Below are 23869 nucleotides of genomic sequence, written 5' to 3' on the forward strand. Positions count from 1 at the left end.
ATGATGTGTTTTACTGTAACACAAAGGAAATAGCTGGGGCAGGGTGACCTGAGGGGGCTGCAAGCTGGAAAGGGCTGCGGACAGTAAACGGATTGTTTTTATCAAAGGTCCCTTGTCAGCCGTGCTTGACACATTCTGGGGCCTTGACGGAAAGACAAGACTATTTAAGATTGCAGCAAACCGAACTCATTATAGACAAATACAGGTTGTTTGTTTCCTACAATGGCCTTTAGATTAAACATTCTGACATGATTTTTTTCAGAGTCCTTTAAGCATGATATTTTGACTTTGTCCTCTTTATAACCTTTTTATAATCATTAATACTATGTACTTCGAATAAGGCTCTAAAGCATTGCCATGATTTTACATTTGATTTATAGTTTTTACATTGAATCTGTCAGGGCCAATTAAGGATGCTTGCTGAGGTTTCAGTGCACTTGGCCATGGCAGTCCTCTGGCCCCTGAGGGCCTCGTGCTCGATCTGTGTGCAAGACACGATGTGTAACCTTGGGTCGCAGAGGCGTAGGGTTTGTTGCTTACCTATATGGCAAAAAGGTCAACTATGCTCTATTCTTTTTTAAATTAGCCTTACAATTAAAAAAAATAAAAATCCATGTTATTGTAAATGCAGGATAAAAGTAAGCAATAACTGATTGTTTACATCATATTTTAAAACATGATTGTACTATTAGTAAAATAATTGTATATTAGGGAAACATAATCAGGGTTGCAAAAAGATATAATTGTAGTAGATGTCAGAAAGTAAAATACTCCTTGTAGACCACATCTATGGATCTGTAAGACCTTATACTGTCACTTGTTCTGCAATGGAATTCTATGTAGTTCACGTGTTACAATGTGATTGTACCTTTTTAAATCACTAGTATTTGAGAATCAATTCCTGTTCAGTGCTGATGCCGACGATGAAGACGAAGAAGGGGAGAAATTCGACTTTGACAGTGGTGACGAGGCCCCGGAAGCTGACAGACAACTCCTGCCAACGGGTGGGAATGAGCTCAATGACGTAGTATCAAAATCACCATGCTCCGCAGGTGATTCTTATAATAAAATTCATTATATAATGACCAAAAAAATAAATGTTTGTGAAATTCACAGCCGACCTGTAGATTATTTGCAGATCATTGTTAATGCTATAATTCCTTTTCTCTATAATAGGCTTACTATTTCAGATTAGAGAAGCAGCAGATTTGTTAATTTTACTAAAATGCTACTTTGCTGTTTAGAATATCTTTACAATGGAGTGGTGAAACAGTATTATACAAAAGTGTCAACGCTAATTGTAATACAAAAATGCTGATGCTTCTCTGGAAACCAGCTGGTGGCTGGGGAAGATAGAGGGAACCCTCAAGCTCTATTTTTTTTTTATTTAATTTTAGTAAATTGAACTAGGCTAGCACTTGAGTGCCTAATAGCTTTCAATAAAATGCTTGTTTTTATAAGTATTTTTTGTTGATTTATAAATCTTTATGATAGAGTGATACAATGAAAAAGGCAATAATAACTAAAGTTTATCATATTCATTTGGTGAACATTAGTTAGTTAGTGTGTTGCGTATAACATCATCCATGCAAAATGTGCAGCTTGTATTTGTGTGTGTGTTCTTAATGTACATTTCTCTTCTTTTAGAAATAAAAATGATAAAACAACATTAATTCATTCAAATAATTATTTTTAAATGTACACTTTATGATGTATTTTTCTTTTGCGGTCCAAGAACTAGCCCATCCCACTGAAGGCAATGAAGAAGCTTCATTTCAAAAGGAGTTACCAGCAGAGCCTGACACAGGCTCTACACCAAAGAAAGTGAACCCGTATTCTGTAATTGACATAGCACCTATCCAAGAAGGGGATTCAGCCATATCTCTAGAACCTCCTTCCACTGAAGAAAGCACTAGCCCTCGTGTGCCCAGTGGCTACTCTGTTCCTGTCCCGTGCGGCTATGCAGTTCCCTCAAACTTACCATTGTTAGTGCCAGCGTACTCTACTCCAGTTATAATTCGGAATATATCTGTTGATGAACAAGGTACGGTAAATGACTTAATAGTCTTGTCAGATATTTTATGATAGAAAACATGTATTCCACATATTCTGTATTTTACATGAAAACAAAATGGAGTCAGAGCCATTTTGTTTTACTTAATCATATAGTGATTATTTCTTTTTGTCCTTGTTCTCTCTATAATTGAGAACAAAGAAGTATTCATGTATATAGATGTTTCAGTAAGTATGATACAATTAATGTTATCTTCCATGAGAAAGTTAAGGAGTAGACGCTGCATATCCTTGGGAACGTAAATTCGTATGGGGGATACATGGTAAGTCTACCAAGTCCTGAGTTACTATCTAGGAGGTAACACCTAGCGATAAGGGTGACCAAGGATAAATTCCAAACATATATGTAATGGTTTTAAGTTAATTCTTAGACCAGAGCGTCTCTCACAGGTAAAGTAAGAAATTACAACGGTGTAAATATGAGTAGAAATTCTAATTATAATGGGTAAAACCCACCGTTATGATTGGAGAATTCCAATCAAAAGGTGGAGGCTATGATAATAAGCCCTGTCTTTAAAAGCTTATGTCTTTAAAAGAAAGGGGGGGACCTTAAAAAGATGGCACCCTGAAACAGACAGACCCGGACGGACTTATTCACCAAATTTACCCCAGAGAATTGGAATCTTAAGATTCTGGCACCATATTTCACTCTTGGAGTTATCTTGAGTTATAACCTATATAACTGGTAGACAGTTATATTTTTTCCACTTAATTTCTTGCCACTGAACCTGGATTAATTTCTACAAGGACCGGTGGGATAACAGCAACAAGTGGTGGTAATTATAATTGTTTTATTATTCTGAATAGAGATGAATTTTGTCTTCTTCGTATAGAATTCCCTGTTTCTGGGAAGTACTATATTGCATTATTGTATATGACGGCTTGTGAGACTGCAGCTTATAACCCGTGATAATAACAATAATGAAAAGGTATTTTTACCTATAGATGAAGTTTGACATTATTTGCATCTATTAGGAACTTCACTAATACTCTTAGACAAAATTATATTATTTTTAATTTGTTATATTAGTTGAACTAATATTAGAGAGATAGTGATATCTTTATTACTGCCCTGATTATTATCAATTTTTGGTTGCTGAGTGGGATGGAAATTAATTGTGTGTTACTTATAAAGTAGTAACTTATATTGATAACTATCGATAATATACTGTATTTGAATTGATTCATTTTGACATGTTTTAAGAATTTTGTGTTTTATATCATGCACTGTGTGACCCATATATAGATTTGATAAATTGTATTCACAATAAATAATATTTTTGATTGATTATCTTCGTGATATCTATCTAATTTGAATTATAATTTTCGGCGATCTGAAAGAATTTAGGATCGGAGATAAAATATAGGGTATCTCCTTAAATTAATATTGTGGATGTGGTACTACAATATTTGGTAGCGTCGTTATTTTGCGTATGTGATAAAATATTGGTTTTGCCTATTTTGTCTCATTAATATCCCTAACAGTCTCTAATGTAGATTGGTTGCTGACTTCTTCTATAGAGGATTACAGACTAGGGGTTTTAGTACAATTAAGGGTTTATAGTAGGCCATATTGCATTTTTTACCATGGTAACTGGCTTAAGTGTAGGGCATGTGTCAAACAAGAGCAAGTCACAATACCCATGATGCTGCTCACCGACGCAACCGCCAGGCATCTGCTCTGTTTTTGCATCAAAAACAATGACGTTTTATGACACTTATTTAGACTTCCTAACTAAGCCAAATCAAATTTCTGTCACTTTTAGGCCATAATTTGGCCCAAAACATATTTTGATGTTGCATATATATGTATATTTTTTTTGGTTTCTCAGCGAGAGATCTGACCTAAATAAATTCGAAAATGATGTGTAACAAAGTGAAATACGGTTATGTGATGTACTTTTGTTCAACTTAGTAGACCAGGGCTGCACAGCTCAGGTCCTTGAGGGCCGCAGACAGGCCAGGAACTCTGTATACCTTTACTTTTGCACTGTAATAGACTGTAAGTTTGCAAGAGCAGGGGCCACTTCTTCTGTATGCGTATGTTTTAAATATGTTCACTTAATGTAAAATGTGAATAATAATAGTGAGAGTTTATGTATGTATGTATGTATGTATGTATGTGTGTGTATATATATATATATATATATATATATATATATATATATATATATATATATATATATATATATATATATATATATATATATATATATATACAGGGCCGGCCCAAGGCAAAATGCCGCCAGGGACGAATTTTAAAATGCCGCCCCCCTCTTATCTACCCTTCCTCTCCCTCCGTCCCTGCCGCCCCCCCCCCCCCTTGTACTTACCTTTCAGCAGTCCTGCGGCGAGTCTCCCTGTTCGGTCTCGGTGCCGACTCGTAATGCTGAGTGCCGGAAATGAGGTAATCTTCCGGCACTCAGCATTACAAGCCGGCACCGAGACCGAACAGGGAGACTCGCCGCAGAGGAGAGAGAGAGGGGTGCCGAGCGGGTACTGACAGCTTGGTAAGCGAAAACCACTCGGCGCCCCTTTCTCTCTCTTTCGCCTTTAAAAAAAAAAGGGCTTGGGGCGGCAAAGTGCCGCCCCTTCAAAAGTGCCGCCTGGAGCGGTTGCCCCACTCGGCTCCATTGTCGGGCCGGCCCTGTATATATATATAATATAATAATAATGATTATTTTGTCCTCCGCAGGTGTTCAAGGAGTTGTAGCAAATCCTCAGTGTCATCTAATCAACTTGGATGATCCCCATTCTAGGTCTGTACTTTTAATTAGGATTATACTTTACCTTTTGGTATTCTCATGTATGCATAATGATTTACAGGTTTTTGCTCCACTATTATCAGAATGGTCTTTAAATTGTTATTGATGGCTTGCCAATTTATCATACAAACTGATTATTTTTGTTGAATAATTACACTTATACTGTAGTTAAATACAATGAGAATCCTAAGTTTCAGCTGCAAGGAAGAATGAGCTACAGGGCTCGACTTGCCATATACACAAACCAGGTGGCTACCTAGTGTGGTGAGCTGGTAGGTAAACTACAATTAGGGTCATTCATGTGCTAGCAAGTTCACATAAAGTATAGAAGGTGACAATGGAATCATAGCTTTTCTAGGGTACTAATAAAAGCTAGGAACCCTAGAGAAAATACTTGTATTATATGTGAACTTATTTTAGATTTACAATTTCTAATAATGCCACATCTATTGAACTATTACAATGCCCCCCTTCACGCAAACAATTTAATCCTGTAAAGAAACCTGATTTAATATTTTCATGTTGTTTTTCTTTTGTTCCAATAAGAAACAAAAAAAATGTGCTTAAGAGGTCATGCCATAATTTGAATCATTGTTTTCCATTCACATAGAAAAGTTAGCTGTGTATTAGCTTTTATATGACAATTGTCTGTTCTTAAATAAATAGTGTAGCCTGTAAATTGCTGTAGAGTCATTGTTACTTTTAATGCTAATACACTACATTATTTTGCAGTGAACCCTGATTGATAATATACACACACATATATATATATATGTGTGTATATATATATATATATATATATATATATATATATATATATATATATATATATATCAGACAGGTCAAGCCGGTTGAGTACCTGAAAGCTCTTAGTGGGATCATGCAGGGGCATTTGAGTGCTATCTGGAAATAGCTGCAGTTTTTAGGTAGTTAGCTATGAACTAGGTTATTAAAGGTCCATAATATAATATTTGAGTCCTAGCGAACTCCCCTACTGGGCTGAAACTAATATACTCACCATTACCTTTTCACCTCCACCTTTTATAGTCGTCATTCTGAAAAGCAGTATGCAGTTAATTTCACATGACTGACTGGCTTAAAATTTTTTATTTTTTTAAAGCGAAGATTTCCATTCATCCAAAGAAGATGATGTGTTGGCCAAGTGGGTTGCAGATCCTGCTAATACAGAGTGGATGGAAAGTAGGTATTCTGCCCCTTTACATGCTTATTGTTATCAGAGTGATGTGTAGTTTTAAACACAATCTTTGCTTTCATATTGGTTCTAGTCTAGGAAAGCTTTTTCTGATAAAATTCATACAGAAAATTATAACTTCAAGTTAATGCTGCTAAATGTGGTTCTACAAGTTATTGAATCATAAGGTGTAATTAGTTTTTTTACACATGGCTTCTCCCTTTTGGCTTTATTTTTGTTGAATAAACCATGAGACTGTGTAATATGTCACATGTTGTTGTTCATCTGAGGTAAGGAACTAGGAACAGTTGATGATTATTATTATGCCCTGATATGTAAAACCATAGAATTCCAAGAGGGTGTACTTTCTTTTTCACATGACTGTACATACATATAGGCATATACACACATAATTCTAGGGAAAACTTCTGTGTGTGGAGCAATCACTGTTTTATTCTGTTATTTGCATAGATCATCTCACCAACTTTTTCCATTGGAAAAAAGTAAATGAAGCTTGTGTGTTGAAGCCCTTTTTAAACAAAGAATGAATGCTTTTTGGCTTTGTTCGAAAATATTGATTGTGGTTGGAAAGATTATTATACATTTTTTAAGCTGGTGTCTGTCTTCCAGATCCTGATGAAGTTATCTATGATGATGTTCCAAGGGAAAATTCTGATTCTGCCACAGGTAAGGTATTGTCCTGTAACGGTAATTGTGTGATGTTCATTTGTTAATCCACACATTAATTTGTGTGGATTTTACTAGTGTTTTTTTTTTCCCTTTACATCGCAGTTGCAGTGAATAATGTGGTTTGATATACAGCAGCTTGGCATATGTAAAATGCATTGCTACAAACCATGCACGTATGCACTGGATGTTTAGATTAAAAAAATGATTAGTGTACAGCTTCTGTCAGCAACCCTTTATATGCCAACTGTATTGCTAAAGTATATGTTAAAACAACATTAAGAGTCATTTCAAACCGAAATGTTCTTTTGTTGTTTGGTATTGGCTAGTAATGCTATATCAGATTTTTTTTTAACCTAACATGTAAAATTTCTTTTTTTTTTTTTTTTACTGTCTATACATAGTATATACAGTATACATAACGACATTAAAATAGTGTGACATTTATCTTTCATTCATTCTAGTTAGAAACAATATGTGCCATTTTATGACTGATGATCTTTACCTGCTAATGGCATAGTGATGCAAAATTTTTGCCTTTAAGAACAAAAAGTTAGCAATCCCTGGTTTTGCAGATAGAGCAGGATCCTTAAGTGAACAGTTTTTGTTTTTTAACACATTTTTTGTCTTATTTCACTTTTTCCCATCAAAGATCCAGAGGAGATGATATATGATGATGTGGAAAATGGAGAAGATGGTGGCAACAGTTCCTTGGATTATGGTTGGAGTTCTAGCGAGTTTGAAAGCTATGAAGAACAGAGTGATCCTGAAACGAAACATGGAGTCCCTAACTCTTTCCTCCGAGGGGGGAATACAAAACACGTAAGTATCTCAACTATGTCACTAAAATCAGCTGATACATCTCAGGGAGGCCACCTTTATGAGTATTTTCTGGGCCCCTGCTACTTCTTTGCTACTCTTTCATTTACCTCTATTTTCTACATGTGCCACAAATGGCAAATCCATGGTGGTTTAGTTGGAGGGAACAGATTGGCTTCTATTTAACTGACCTGGGTTTGTTCAATACCATCACCACAATCATATTCATATTTTTATACATTTTTATTTAGTGCTAACAGATCTTATTAGTGCTTTATAATTTACAGTATAATTAAAAGGGGAGTTACAATAAGAACAGTCATGTGAGAACTGTAATCTAAATTTTGATCTGAATACATTGGGGTAGAAGGGCCCTTAGCAGTGGTATAGAGTACAGATGCAATCATCGGTAGAGGAAGTGTGAGAAGAGATAGCTATCTGACAGTGGAGAGCACTGCATACTCCAATATGTAGAATAGTAGAGGATATTAGGAAACAATCTAAATGTAATATTAAGAGTTGGATCCGGAATGTGTTCTTCTTTTGTTTACCATCCTCAATGCAGATACGGAATACATCTGTCAATTAGTTTTTCTTTTCACCTTTCTTCACATTATTTCTTCCATCTTGCAGCTATCTGTGTGCTTGACAAAATGTTCCTAATCCAGACCCAATTGCTGTGTCTACAGAACCTTCCCTAACTTCAATGTTGTTTTGTTGGTTTTGGAATTGCTAAGTAATTTACATGTAAACATGTAGAGGCCAACTCAGTGGCTGCATTTATCAGCTTCTATTATTCCTAGTCATTACTAGTCAGTGGGAAGTCTACATCAGCTTTATATTGAATTATAAACCAGCTTCCACCTTACCTCTGCTAGTCATATAGAGATGAATGCTCTGCAGTATTAAGGCCTAAGGTTATAAAAGTTCAAGAAGATGATTTTGGTTAAGAAAACAAAAAAGAACTTATACTTTATTTTAGTTGTTTTGCTTAAGTTTATCGGTGACCACAGCTCACAAGTAGTGTCGTTGAGCACATATTATATGAAATTATTTATTTGCACTCCCTGCAAGTCAAACATGCCCTATTTGTTTCTCTTTAACGTAGCTGTGTAATTTATTCAAAGCCCAAGCTGTTTTAACTTCAGTTGTTAAATCATTCCCTGTATTTTGGGGAAATGAGTCGGAATAATTGAGCTTGTCACCCATATGATACCACTGCACGCTTTCTGAATGTAGGTTATGCTCAGACATTATTCAGTTTCAGACCTTAGATTATTGGTAGGTAAATTAACTCATCAATGTAATGGCTCATTTATATGCCTCCTGCTAGTTGCTTGTGTTTGATAATGGAATAATGTGTGAGAGCTTTCTTCGCTATACCTGCTTTTAGAATAACAACATCTTACTAAAGTTTCTCTCATTTGTTTGTTAAACATATTTATTTATTATGAAATGTTTTCTGTGTGCACCAGTCATTGCGACTGTTAACTTTTAGCACTTTTGACAAATTCACTTTTTATACATGATTTTGAAGATAACAGACCAATATCATTATTATTTTTTTTTTAACAAGATATATTTACAACCTTTTCTGTGTCCCACACTGGGATTCTAGAATGCGTTTGACGTAACATAGCGCTCCACCATCTAAGGAGGCTGTGTGATATCATTGGGTATTCAGCTGTTTGTATTCACACTGTAGGCACTATATGCAAAAAAAACCCAGACAAATGTCGGACATACACCTTGCTGTTGGAGGCATTACAAAATATGGAATGTCCTCTCCCTCTCATTCAAGTAACAGAGTAAACTTGAATATTTTGCTGTTTGCTGTGTAGTGATTTTGGAACTGCAGGATGTAACTCTGAGAATGATGCACGTGGTCACAGCGTGATAATCAGATATATTATATGTGTGCAGAACCCCTATGAGAAAGCCTATGACTTACCCCTACACCCCTCAAGAGAAAATAAATTGCACATGCCTCCCCATTCTTTAACACACACACACACAAACCTATAGTTATTCTCCTTACACTCCTGTAATTTTTTCTAAAGAAACACTTGAGCTTCCAAATAGTTAGAGTGTGACCCCTGACTTATTTTCCGTTCTTTGATGATGAGGATGAGAGGCTAACTCAGTTAATGACACATAAGCCAATGCATTCTGAAATAATTCTATTGCTTTCTTATTTGACCAGTCATACTAGAACAAATGTATTGGTACAAGACATAGAGCAGTGTTTCAAATAAAGAGCCTTATTGTAGAGCAGAGAGACTTGTCTTCTATCTGAATTTTTATCATTGGTCATTTATATGTGCATTTTTTTACATTTCGGAAGAGATGGGAGAATTTTCAAGCAGTCAGTCAACAGCAAGAATAGCCAAACCATGGAGGAGTGCTTCTGTGTCTGATGAGTAGAAGAATGCATATTAAAGTACGTGTTTAGTATGCATTCTTCTATAGTCAGGAGCATTAAACTGTCCCTCTGACAATATTTATGAGACATTATTTATCAACGTTTTCAGCCAGGGAGGATTACATTAGCGTAATCTCAAATAATTTATTTTGGATCATAAACTAAAAGTATGTTGACTAGTGTAAAGGTGGGGACGAGGCCTGTGTTTTTAACCTGTGTCTTAACCTCCACTGTAGCAGCCCCAGGGACTAAAATGTGCTGCAATGTGAGTGGTGTCTGGGGGCAATTTGCTTGCTTTCCTCCACAACCTTTGTCCTTGCCCCAGTTTGAGGGTTGGACTTTGATATGGCTAGAGTCATTTAAGGCTGCATTGATATACCAATGTTTAGGTTGATTTAATGTTAAATGTTATATTTGATATAGTTTTCAGTAACATTAGTAGTTTTACAAACGATCTAGAAAAAATAACAAAAATAAGGACATGCGATCAGTGTTTCTTTTAATTATTATTTCATTAGTGAATGGTTTATTAAGATGTCAACGTCCATGATCAACTTACAGCTATTCCTTTTCTTATCACAAAACATAAGCAATTTCAGTTTATTTTGGAAGACCAATCAGTTACAATTTTGCCTCGGTGAGGATTTTTTGTGCCCTCTAGTGGTTGCTTTATGTATTACATTTTCTGTAGTACCGTACTTGCCATCCTGAGAGCTATCTTTTTTTCTACTTCTTCGTATGCACTTCTTTTTACTCTTTTCCAGTGTTAACTAGAACTACGTCTAAAAAATCCCTGGAAGTTTCTTCTCACAAACACCTGAAAGCAAAGTTTCTTTTTGTTTGTTTTTTTAAATGTTGCATATTTCTTATGAAGTCTGTACCATATTTTTTCATATAACTTTCTCAGGACCTAGCACGTTTAAAGCAACACTACGAGAGAAAAATGAAAGATTTGGTGACAAACAAAGTGGGAGGAGTAGAGATCCAACATTTAAAACAAAAACATGAACTCAAGGTGATGTAGCTTCCATTTGGTGGCTTTTTAAGCGCATGGTTCAACGGCCCAGAAAATTAATTTCCTTTTTTTTTTTAACCTTTGTATATGAGATGACGTTTTACGTTGACTTGTTTTTAGATGCAAAGGCTTATGAAAGCTGCAAAAGAGGGAACTAAAGATGGACTGGAGAAAACAAAAGCTGCTGTGAGGAAAGGCCGCTCCTACATAAGAACCAAATCCTTTATTTTGCAAGGTATGTTTATCTGATGTATTCGGTCTAAATTCTCATTAAAACAAAATCTTAAACGCACTTAACCCACGCCTCTGAAAAACATGTTTACAGCCTTTTACAGTAAAGATGTGAGGTATCGTTACTGAGGGCAAACAATCATTTGAAAAAACATTCAACATGTTTGTATATTATAATCTAGGGTTTATTCATTTAATCAGGAGTTTGCAGAAAAGTTATGATTAAATCTCTGTCACTTCACTATTCATTATGAAGGGCAGCCGTGACCGGTTCCTCTTGCAAATGGACAGAGCTTACGCTGCATAATTCAGTTGACTATACATTATACGCAGTCAGCCGAATTCTTCCCGAAGTATAACAAATAAAGTCGCTCAGCATTCCAGTAGTTCAGTGAGGTATATTTTATTCAGCAACACAGGCAACGTTTCGACCTTACGGTCTTTATCGATACAGGCCGTAAGGTCGAAACGTTGGCCGTGTTGCTGAATTAAATATACCTCACTGAACTACTGGAGTGCTGAGCAACTTTATTTGGGATATTTTAGGGTGCTGGCGGAGCCCAGTTCAAGCACCAGAAATATTGGAGTGCTGTTCTGCTATTTATTCCTTTTCTATATCTTCCTGAAGTATACGCTCGCTTGGGTTGGACCTTTTGTAATGTATAATGAAGCGAAACAGTTGTAACAAAACTCTCCTGCTAACCTTCTTGTTAATTCTCCTTTAACCCCTTCATTCCCCTATAGACGTACCGGGACGTCCAAAAAACGCCCACAAAGAAACCCCTATGGACGTCCCGGTACGTCCAGCCCTTCGTGCAGCGTCAGGGACACATCCCTGCCGCTGAACGGGAGACCAGGCTGTCGTTTGACAGCCTGGACTCCCCCCTGGGATCGCCGGCTTTCTGCTGCCCGATCTCCCGTAACAGCTTCCGGCATGAAAGCCGGTAAGCTGTTACAGTTGAAAGTGCCCGATCGCGCGAGCAGTGACGTAACCCGGAAGGTCATCGGAGGCAGGGCCGGCCCGACAATGGAGCCGAGTGGCGAAAGAGAGAGAAAGGGGCGCCGAGTGGTTTTCGCTTACCAAGCTGTCAGTACCCGCTCGGCGCCCCTCTCTCTCTCCTCTGCGGCGAGTCTCCCTGTTCGGTCTCGGTGCCGGCTTGTAATGCTGAGTGCCGGAAGATTACCTCATTTCCGGCACTCAGCATTACAAGCCGGCACCGAGACCGAACAGGGAGACTCGCCGCAGGACTGCTGAAAGGTAAGTACAAGGGGGGGGCGGCAGGGACGGAGGGAGAGGAAGGGTAGATAAGGGGGGGGCGGCATTTTAAAATTCGCCCCAGGCGGCATTTTGCCTTGGGCCGGCCCTGATCTGAGGACAGGATATCCCCTGCGGGGATATCCTGCCCTCCGATGAGGCACAGAGACGCTGCGATCTCTATGCAGTTAATTCAGTTAATGAAGTTAATTCATTTAAAAAATAATATTAAATAAATCATTAAAATAATAATATATATAATACAATTTTTTTTTTATAATGTGAGCTGTGATGTCATTGTGACATCACTGGCATGTTCAGGAGGTCCCTAGGAGGACCTCTAACCATTTCTGTGTAAAAATAATATATACAAAAGAAAAAAAAAATGTAAAAAAATATATATAAAAAAAGATAATAAAAAAAATTATTAAAAAACCTTACTTCCCATTGCCCTAGCATAACATCTAGCCAGTATAACCCTTCTGCCCCCGTTCACGACCCCCAAACCCGTTAAGCCATAGGCATAAAAATTATACAAAATTGTACACCTTATAGTATGCTCCCTGGTGCTGGGAAAGTCTGGAAAATCTATATAAATTAGGTATTTCTGAAATCAGGACACCTGAATTGATAAACTTGGAGGGGATTTTCCATCACTTTACCAAATTTTGTGAGGATTCAGAGGGAAAATGTAAAAAAAAATTAGTTTATTTTTCTAATCTTCGCTAGTTTTTACTAAATTTCTCATTCTAAATTTTCATCTAATCATCCAACTATGGTATCAAACGAAAGCTCTATCTCCTTGAAAAAACAATATATAGTTTATATGGGTACACTATTCACAGGAAAGGAGAATCATCACTAAACCGACATACCCCAAAAATTGCAAAATTGCTCTGGGCTTTGAGGTACCAAAAACCCCTGGGATTGAAGGGGTTAAGTGAATATCCCTCTGTATGTTGAGTACATAAAGGCTTCCCCCACCATAACAAGATGTCATATTGTAGAGCAGTATGATCTTGGATGTTTTTTTAAACGCTTCCCTAGCGTGCTTTACCTGGCGTTATTTTTGTCACTTACATTATACAATTACTTTGATTTTCTATACTAAATACGCTCTTCTGAAAAGATTTATGCTGTTTCAGTTTGATTTTGATTTTCAGTTATTTTGGTTATAATATAAATTAATCAGAAAAGTTTATGAAATAGTTGATGAATATTGCATAGGGTTATGTTTGGTCGGATCTGTTCGGTACTAAATGACTGCACATTAACAAATACTCTCAATATTTTGATTTGATATTTCTACAATTTCATTATTTAAAAATAAAAATAGTGGTGATTATTTTACACTTGATTTTCTAAGGCAAAAAATACATTTCTAATTCTGAGAAAGATTAGTAATTGCCATCAGCAATATCGTTTTGGGATGGATGGCCCCTTTGTGTGTTGATATCATTTTGTCATGTATTATATTTTTCTGTTGTTGAGGTATTAAGAAAGCTACTTTTTGGAGTATGAAGTAGTTTAGATTATACAAATTATCCTTATGTTTCCATAATAGTTTATGGGTACACTTGTGGTCTTTTATGATGTAACACTTTTAACTGCCTGTTTAGATCGGAAGTCAATTTGTCTGGAGGATGAAGAACTGAATTTATTTATCGATGTAGACTGTTTGCACACAGAGGCGATTATGACGCCAATGCCAGAAGGATTAACACAACAGCAGGTATTTATTTTCACATTTTAACTTATTGATAACTTATTTTTCTTTCTTGACATATAATTATTTTAATTGGAATTTGTATTCCAGACATATTGCTAGTATATTTTTTATCGCAGAGGTTATTCTCCAAAAAAAAAACCAAGAAAGGCACACGTATGCCAGCACGTCATCCTCTCAGCAAATATTTTATAGTGATTACAGTATGACTTGGATCATTTATCAAGAGCTGCTGATTAAGTAAAAAAAATAGCTTCATGGGCACTCTTGTTAGCGGGTTATAGTAACTGTCTTCAGCTTCCCTTGCAATGTTTGTGCAAACTTTTTTATTGTTATCACCCTTGTAGCAGATGTGAGCTTATGAAAACTGGCAACAAAAGTTTTCGCATTCTCCTTAAAGATTTTCCATGATGATGATGCCCTCTAGTGGAACTTTACTTTTTACTCTTTTTAAATCACTTTTTCGAAGCCTATTATTTAATGGTAGTTCACCCAATAATAAATACCCTCTGGGCTCTAATAAAAGCCCTTTTATGTGAATGACTTGGCCAGTTGTTATTATTTTCCCCCAGCTTTTTGATCACGTTATGAATTGTGTCATCATTTAGCCTCCCTAATTTTCACCTTAATGATTATCTAACATAGGTTTGCCTTTCATTTTAACTACATACCTTGCTAAGCCTTTGTCTGATTATTATACTCTGACCATGGTGTTGAATGTCAGAGTTTTTTGTTTTGTCTCCCTAATTCCCAAACTCTGTCTTGCTCTGATCTGCTCTGCTGAGTCTGTAACATAAAGCTTTGCAGTATTTTGTCAACGTGTCCCGCACTCACTATGATTACGTTGATTAAAATGCTGGTTGGGAATTGACGAGGATATGGTTCATTTCATTCTAGCAAAAAAATCTGCAATTCAGACTAACTCCTCTATGGCTGTTATTTAGAAAACCATTATCAATATCATGCTTGACTCATCTCATTCTTTAAATTGTCCTTGAAGATGATCGCTGAAAATTCAAATATTTCAGTCTTTGTTTCACCTTTTAAGATGTATTTGTTACAACTAAAGTAGGATTTAAATAGTTAATATGTGCTTTATCAATGCATGAACCTAACCTGAAAAAGTTACACCTATTACACTTTGCGAAGGCGATATGAAAGAAAATTCCTGACCTTTTTGTTTGATGGAAATATTTCTAATCCTTTGTTAGGGTTTGGAACTTTATGTTATAAACTTATAAAAGGCCATGTTTTGCACCTCTTTACATTCCATTCTGGAAAAATTAGGACCCCCTCCAAATTGCGGGCATACTCGCTCTGCACTAGCTCCTCAATCTACTACGTTATGATTATTATTATTGTTGATTTTTGTTTTATATAGCGCCATCATATTCTGTAGCACTATACAGTGGGTAGACAGGACATAACAAGTAGTATGTAACATAACAACAATGTGACTTACAGAAACAACAGGTGAGGAGGGCAACACTACCCCTTCGTCATTCCCTACGTGCTAGGCACGTTTGGTGGATCCCTCCAGGTCTCTCTTTATACTGTGTGTCTGTAGCGACATCAATTTTTGGTGACAGTACATGTAAAAAGTAAGAACGTGGTGAAGAAACACCCAATGCATTGCGGGCCCGATCTCCACTTTACGATATTGGATCACTTCTTCGAGGGTCAAATCACCAACATTAAGACTGTCCAAGGGAATCTGGACACTTGCGACATATACACGTGGCTGCCTTCTGAAATATATAACTACAGGGCCGGCCCGACAATGGAGCCGAGTGGGGCAACTGCTCCAGGCGGCACTTTTGAAGGGGCCGCACTTCGCCGCCCCAAGCCCCTTTTTTTTTTTTTTTTTAAGTGAAAGAGAGAGAAAGGGGCGCCAAGTGGTTTTCGGTTACCAAGCTGTCAGTACCCGCTCGGCGCCCCTCTCTCTCTCCTCTGCGGCGAGTGTCCCTGTTCGGTCTCGGTGCCGGCTTGTAATGCTGAGCATTACAAGCCGGCACCGAGACCGAACAGGGAGACTCGCCGCAGGACTGCTGAAAGGTAAGTACAAGGGGGGGGGGGAAGGGTAGATAATGGGGGGGGGGGCGGCATTTTAAAATTCGCCCCAGGCAGCATTTTGCCTTGGGTCGGCCCTGTATAACTCTGTTTATTAAACCACTTATTCTTTCTCAGGGAATACATTTATATCTTATTTGGTGCTTGAACGTATCTTAAATTCAGAATAGCTTCATCCGATATCTTACATTCACTGCCCAGTAGTTGCTGTGTACATTCTATTGACCCGCAGACGTAGAATATGCTATCGAGATAATATTTTTTTATACACGTGCATGTTACAGCTTTTTATATGATAATTTAAATGACAGTCAAACTAATGGCCCTAAATTCAGAACCATTAGCATTTCTATGGAAAGACTAGGTAATATCACAGACTTTATGTATGTATGCATGCATGTATGCATGCATGATTTAATGTACACATCACCCAAGCAATACATGGTGTTAAACTGGAGGGGTATGGGTTATATTATCCTTTATCTTGCTGCTGCTGAAATAGATCTAGTAGCAAGGATATATGTGTTCATTTAACTGGTTCACATCCAAACCGCATTTTGATATATATTTGATATATTTTTTTCTATATATATTTTTAATCTTTGTACCATGGTCTGTTAGATCACCACTGAATTTAGTAAAATGTCTAAGAGACTGAAAATTCAAAATGTAAAAATACCAGGCTTCTGTATAAGCTATTGCTTTTTCCATAATAAAACCCCCAAGCATCTATCTATTTGTGGGTATTATGCCTGCATGGAACAGAATTATTGAGTGATAAAACGATTCCCTTTAACTGCAGAAACTGACAAGTGATACATGGACACAGGTTTCTTAAGCATGTGAAAGGGATAAACGTTTTAATTGTAGAGAGTAAGAAAAAATGTCCGGCTGTTTTCTTTCATCACTTCTTAACATCCTATTTCCTCTCCCCCACTGAGCAAGACCAATATGATTGTGAAAGCAGACCAACTTCTCCATCTTGTCCAGTGGTTTTGTTCCTTAGAGTGAACACATTTCTCTGCTCTCATATTTGCTCTTGCCCTTAACATAGAGATGCTATCAATCCACCCTGTACATGTTTGCATGTTTTTTTTTTACTGATTGTTAAGGGACATGACACCAGCAGTCAGCTTAAGGTCACCAAATACTACTCACTTAAACTTACAATTGTTTTGCACCAGTTTCAAACGTCAACAGATGATTTTGAGCTGTATTGATAAAGAATGATTCTGGTATATAAAGTCATTGGCGCATCCCATTAATTCCCTGGTGATTGCTCAACATTTAGCACTTGCCCTAACTTTATTATCTTTTATTTATATAGCGCCAACAGTTTACGTAGCGCTTAATACAACACATATATTCAAGGGGTATGACAAGACAAGAATTGGAGAGAGCCCTGCTCGCAAGCTTACAATCTTGAGGGAATAACTTGTTTTGTTTGTTTTGTTTTGTTTTTTTTTAAATAAATACTAAACGTACAGTGTTCACTATAGGTCCATTTGTCGCCAAGGTCCCACAAAACTCAAAATGCCACTTTCTTTATACAACAATGTTGTTTATGGCATTCTGGTGCAGTAAAGTATATGAAACAGAGCATTCTTTCATTATAATCCGTCACAATCACACTGCAGGTTTATGATATATCCGGCTCGGTGTGACTTGGCATATTTGCTTGTGCCTGTGCAAAGTCTGACCATTGGAACTGCTATTACGTTTGTTCAAATGGATACTTTTCAATACAAGGTTAAAATAAAAAGGCTAAACATAGCTAGTAAATGTCTATTGAACAAGAAAACCCGTTCACCAAGAATCCCATCTAACATACATATATTGTGTTTTGAGGACAAAGTTAAAGTAAGACTTTTATTCTAAATAAGATTAAAAAGGGGGCAGGCAACTTCTGGTCTGGTCTTAGATTCCAAATATCCAAGCTGGCTATATATCAAGCTGACTCCTAACGTATAAACGCATTTTGTCCAGCCTTGATCTAATATATATGATACAGCACGCAAGTCGCTATTGAAAGTGTGTATCATTCTACATAGTTTACATCTTGATTACTAAATCACATGAGCTAAAGAATCATAGATTTTCGACCAATTTTATTCTGTACACTAAATCAAATGTTGTGTATGATACATGATCACATGATTAAATATAGAGTTAATTGTAGAGCAATTATCTTAAAAAATGAAATATGATTTTGATAGGTGGTGAGAAGATATATCCTTGGCTCAGTCGTGGACAGTGAGAAGAATTACGTGGAGTCCTTGAAAAGAATTCTTGAGGTAGTGATTTGATGAAAAGCTTTTTAAGAATACATACCTTAATTGATACGCAATATGTGATGCCACAATGTGATAATGTGTAATCACATAATATGTGAAACTCTCCTCTAATGTAATATTTTATTTTTTTTTTTTAGTTTTCAGTCCCTTTTTTATTTAATTCACTTGTTAGCAATGTGTCATACTCTTTATCACAGTAAAGATTAACGGAACAGCATCATCTTTTCAGAAATAAAATGCATTGTGCTTTGATGGAAATAGTTGCAGTTCGGAAGTAAAGTGATTTTGTATGTTTTTATCTTGTTTCTGTTCACACAGCAATATGAGAAAGCATTGTGTGAGATGGAACCAAGGCTCCTGAGTGAAAGGAAACTAAAAGTCGTCTTTTATCGGATCAAAGAAATTCTCCAGTGTCACTCCTTGTTCCAGATAGCTCTAGCGAGCCGTGTGTCAGAATGGGACTCTGTTGAAATGATTGGAGATGTATTTGTAGCCTCAGTAAGTGAAAGAACACTTCCCTGTATTATTTAGATGTAATAAGGGGCTGTTGCCTTCCTACTACTGTGTATAATTTTAGTAGTAGTAGTTATGTGGTTTTTTTTTTTTAAATGTAATATTAAATAGTTCATTGCATATTGATCAAAATCTTCTTAGCTGTGCCGTTAGTTAATTTAGAAGGCTTGTTAAATATTATACATGTACATACATTTTATACATATTTTTGCATATATAACCTCATTACAATATAGATGGTATTTTTTGTTTTAGATGCTTTTCTCTGTATTTTAATGCAGAGAAAAATGTTTTTTGTATAGATTTAAATGTCTGATTAAAACAAACATTATTGTACCTAGGCCAAAAATAATAAATCAGAAATTAGTTATTCTAAAAGAAAAAGAGAAAAAAACTGCCACTTTTTTTAGACAATTGGCAATGTAGGTCCTTAAATGTCCTAATTAGGTAGTGGTTTTCAGGATGTTATTTATTTTACAGATCATTTTGCTAAATACAATTGTAAGTGCTGTTAGCAAAATTAATCACCACTTTCAAATTTTAAATAGAGATAAAAAGATATTAAAAATCCATGCAGTCTAGATACTCTTGTATAACATCTTTCATAACGCACCATATGCTTTCCCCCAGGTTATATGTATAAAGTAGAGTCTGTCCAAAAATGCAGCACATAAACACATGGTCGTCTTGGTTTTGGAATATTTTTACATCCATTGCTCTGATTTCCTCAAGATAAAAATAGTGTGTTTTCTTCAAATCCTAATTATATCTAATAACATTACTATGCTATGGAAAATATTCTCTAGTTAAGCCACTTAAGGCTGCTTTTAATGTGATCTCTTATGTTCTATTATATGCTTGTAGTATTGAAGCCTTTGTCATTGACAGGTCACCTTTAGATGGCTGCCAGTTCTGAAATGATTTGAACGCCTACATATGCATGCTCATACGGTGCTCAACTATTTTTCTTTGACTGCTTTCCAATACTATTTGGACACAGCTCGGATATAATGATTTATATTTTTTGTCTCTAAAGAGCAATCACTGTAAGGATGATGACCACAGTGAGCTCTTTTTTTTTGATAAAGTCAATGATGGGTGATATAAAATTAAGGACGAAGTTTAAAATAATAAGCGACCAAGATACAACTGACTAAACCAAAAACAGAGAAAGTTGGGGTTTTGCAAATAGATTTCAGACAGGAGTCATTGATTGGAGTAAATGAAATAAATAATTGCTCTGAGGTGATTAAGGAGTAGTGCACCAGAGTTGGGTTCTAGATTGTCAATTTGAGTTTGCTCATCAAATACTAGTGCAGAAAGTTAGGGAATAGGGGTATCAACGGAATATAAAATAGAGGTAGAATTCATAAGCGGAATGCGGGGAACTCCGATCTCTGACAGCCGGGGAAGGTCTGCGCGATGGACGCAGACAACCCCCGCTGCTAGCCACACCTCCTTCCTGCTGCAGCGGAAGTTGTCTACGCGAATCGCGTAGACATCTACACGCTGCCCCAGCTACGCACCGGGGACTCAGAAGCACCGGTAAGTGGGGCGGCGGGGGGGGAAAGGGGGGCAGGAGGATCCAGGTCCCCTGCAGCTGCGGGGGATCTGGATCTTAGTCGTCTCATAGTCGGACCTATTTGAGGTCTGATTATAAGACGACCCCGATTATAAGACGAGCAAATGCTCTGAAAAAAACCTCGTCTTATAATCGAGCAAATACGCTATTTATTTATTTAAAACCAACCCCATGTGTATGCCATTGAACCAGCAATCTTATTCAATTGTAGGAAACTATATTCTTAATTTCTTTTCTTTTTATATAGTTTTCAAAATCCATGGTACTCGACGCATATAGTGAATATGTCAACAATTTCAGCACAGCAGTTGGTGTTCTCCGGAAAACATGTGCCACAAAACCAGCTTTTCTGGAATTTTTAAAAGTAAGTAAGCAGCAACAGCTTGAATGTTTATCCACCTTCTATATCTTCCTTATGTCAAAGCCACCCCTATATAACAAATATCTTATATTTGCTGGTGCTACAGTTATAGGTTGTCTTTGGATAACCCCATAACGCCCTTATGGATGTACTAATATGTCCACAAAAATAAGATATAGATGACCCTTAGGACGTATCAATATGTCCAAACTTTTTTGTAACAGCAGGGAGATCATGCTTTCTTCTGACAAATTAGGTATAATGGCACAACCACTGGTATACCCTTATTATTAGAAGGCATGATCATGCAATTGGATATGTGGATTTTGACTGACCAGAAGAATGACTGACCCAACAGCTTCTGTCTATATCTTGCCAACATCCCTCATGATTCAACATTTCTCCCTCATCCAAAAAAATAGAACACAAAAGGAAGCAATAAAAATGTGAAAAAAGGTTATAAGTAGACGAGTGATGTCTATCCATATTTCACTGGGAGCGTGTATGTGTGTGTGGGGTTTCTTTCTCTTCTCAAAAATGTAACAACAAACCCCATAAAATATGCTGCAATATCCTTTGCCCCTAAAATTAAAATGTGGCTATACAATGCAAGGGATGGATTTGGCCTTCTAGAATCAATAAAAAAAAACAGCAAAAAAATATGTTGGTCTTTGCTTTTGTGTAGGTTTTTTACATACTAGCGCTAATAATTTTTACACATTTTGTGCTTCTAAAGTTTTAAAAGAGTACCCTACATGCCCTCAAAAACACAATGTCAAATTTGGGCTGGTTCATCAAACACGGCAAAGATATTAATAATAATAATAAATGTTAATTACCATTTATGCATATAAAATATATTTTTTTTGTATTTCAACTTTGCACAGTAGACCATGAGATGAGCACAGCATAAAACAAATCTGTGTAATTGCCATAGGTGAGCCATGTGGTGATTCCCAGTGTGTATTTTGCATGTTTTAAGTGTGTGATTTTTGATTCAGACTAAAAACTGCGTTCAGATCCTGCTGTGCTGACTTTGGCTAAATGGTATAATCTTTTGTAACTGTATTGGACGATTAATTGCATTTTGTTGTACATGGTTATATTTACTAAATATAGGAAATTGTTTGTATGTTTTTTGCATGTATGTGGTTTCTAATACAGGTCAACAATCAATTTAAAAGTATTAAGCACCGAGATAAGGAATGTGAATGACTGTCTCAGGATTATAAATACAGAGTAGTATCACAAATACACGTTATCTAAGTAAGCACCTATCACAAATGTATTTACAGTTCAGGGGGAAGCAAGGACCCCCTTATTTATTCCCACCAGATATTTTGGTTTTAAGCTATACATTTTTTTTTATTTTTTTTTCTTCATTTGGTAGCCCAATGGACCCCAGTATCTTGATCTTTTAGAAACACATTCCAGTTTTCTTTTGTTGATTATATTCCAATTTTTCTATACAGCATTGTCAGGAATCCAGCCCAGACCGAATTACATTATATGGTCTAATGATGAAGCCCATCCAACGCTTTCCACAGTTTATTCTCCTGCTTCAGGTTAGTTACTTTAATTAAGATTATTTGGTCTGTGTCCTTTATTTTCTCAAAATGCTGATGTGATGTTACTGGGAGTATTTCCATGATTAACTGAGCCAACTCATAATACAGCTCCTGTTTTTTATAACATGGTCTAAAATGACATCTAGAAGATGCAATTTATTTTTACTAGTAAAGTAACAGTATTATTTTGTTTTAGTATTAACAAAAGACTTTGGTCACACATCATGAGGTTTTGCTTTTACTTTGAAGGATATGTTAAAAAATACTTGTAAAGGCCACCCAGACCGGCTTCCTCTTCAGATGGCCCTTACTGAGCTGGAAACCTTGGCAGACAAACTCAATGAGAGAAAACGTGATGCCGATCAACGCTGTGAAATTAAGCAAATAGCAAAGGCGATGAATGAAAGATATCTGAATAAGGTCAGTCTAAGGAATTATTGTCTTGATGACCATAACAATACATTCCAACACCTAATGGGCACTGAAATTCCAAATGTTTAGCATGTTTTTTATTGTTTACATGTATTTTCTTTTTTTAACAAATCTTTTTTTTTTTTATTGTTGTCACAATATGATTGTGTGATTTAAAATATAAGCATAAGGTTAGTGTATTCATTTTACTGAATAAATGGGGAGGTTGCTTCTGTTGAGATGCAGGAATAGTCACTTAGTAAATATGCAGTAAAACAAAGGTGTACACACTGCGCCTGTGTATATGAGAAGCACAAACTTCCCTAGTGCCTCACAAGTAGAGGAAAAGTATACAAAATAGCAAAAATAGTAAAGATGTGAGCTAAAAAGTTATCAAAGATATAAAGTAGACATCCCAAACCTATTTCAGCGTGTGTAGCAGTATCAGTTCTCCTTCATAAAGAATCAGAACCTTACAAGGAGGGGAAAATGGATTAACGTGGTTAGTGCAGTATCGTCTGTATCAGGAATAAGCATATATAGATGTATTGCAGTCACTCTTTCATGAGCAGCATACCGCTCACTATATTATTAGACGTGCAAATGAACCAAAAATTATTCAGACCAATTTTTAGTTCCCTGCAAATTTGGTTCGGCTGAAAATTTGGGGCTTTTTAAATTTGGGAACTACATTTTTTGCCTGGTGCCCTCATTCACTCACGCTTTCACTCATTTACTCTCTCTCTCTAATTCTGTAAATGTTTCCCTACCTTTTGTGCCGTCCACTCCCTCTTCTTCGGGCTACCTCATCCACACTACTGTTATTTAATATTATTTGCTAATAGATTGTAAGCCCACAAGCGCAGGATAGCCTTTGTTAATGTT

At 36.4% G+C, this 23869-nt stretch overlaps 1 protein-coding gene across 1 annotated transcript in view; it reads left to right on the forward strand.

The window, feature by feature from the left end:
* LOC149302320 (rho guanine nucleotide exchange factor 10-like) overlaps positions 1 to 23869 on the forward strand; it is a 56071-nt gene that overhangs the window by 1572 nt on the left and 30630 nt on the right. The window contains exons 2-15 of the mRNA XM_089482420.1: positions 885 to 1041; positions 1752 to 2044; positions 4769 to 4832; positions 5959 to 6038; positions 6661 to 6717; positions 7376 to 7539; positions 10866 to 10973; positions 11094 to 11208; positions 14079 to 14191; positions 18472 to 18549; positions 18868 to 19047; positions 20892 to 21008; positions 22478 to 22570; positions 22823 to 22993. Of these exons, the coding sequence (XP_089338546.1) occupies positions 885 to 1041; positions 1752 to 2044; positions 4769 to 4832; positions 5959 to 6038; positions 6661 to 6717; positions 7376 to 7539; positions 10866 to 10973; positions 11094 to 11208; positions 14079 to 14191; positions 18472 to 18549; positions 18868 to 19047; positions 20892 to 21008; positions 22478 to 22570; positions 22823 to 22993 (1790 nt within the window). The remainder of the gene's footprint in view (positions 1 to 884; positions 1042 to 1751; positions 2045 to 4768; positions 4833 to 5958; positions 6039 to 6660; positions 6718 to 7375; positions 7540 to 10865; positions 10974 to 11093; positions 11209 to 14078; positions 14192 to 18471; positions 18550 to 18867; positions 19048 to 20891; positions 21009 to 22477; positions 22571 to 22822; positions 22994 to 23869) is intronic.

Source organism: Sceloporus occidentalis, unplaced genomic scaffold (genome assembly GCF_023333645.1).
Source record: "Sceloporus occidentalis isolate IW3139 unplaced genomic scaffold, rSceOcc1.0.p SCAF_19, whole genome shotgun sequence".
Lineage (NCBI taxonomy): Eukaryota > Metazoa > Chordata > Lepidosauria > Squamata > Phrynosomatidae > Sceloporus > Sceloporus occidentalis.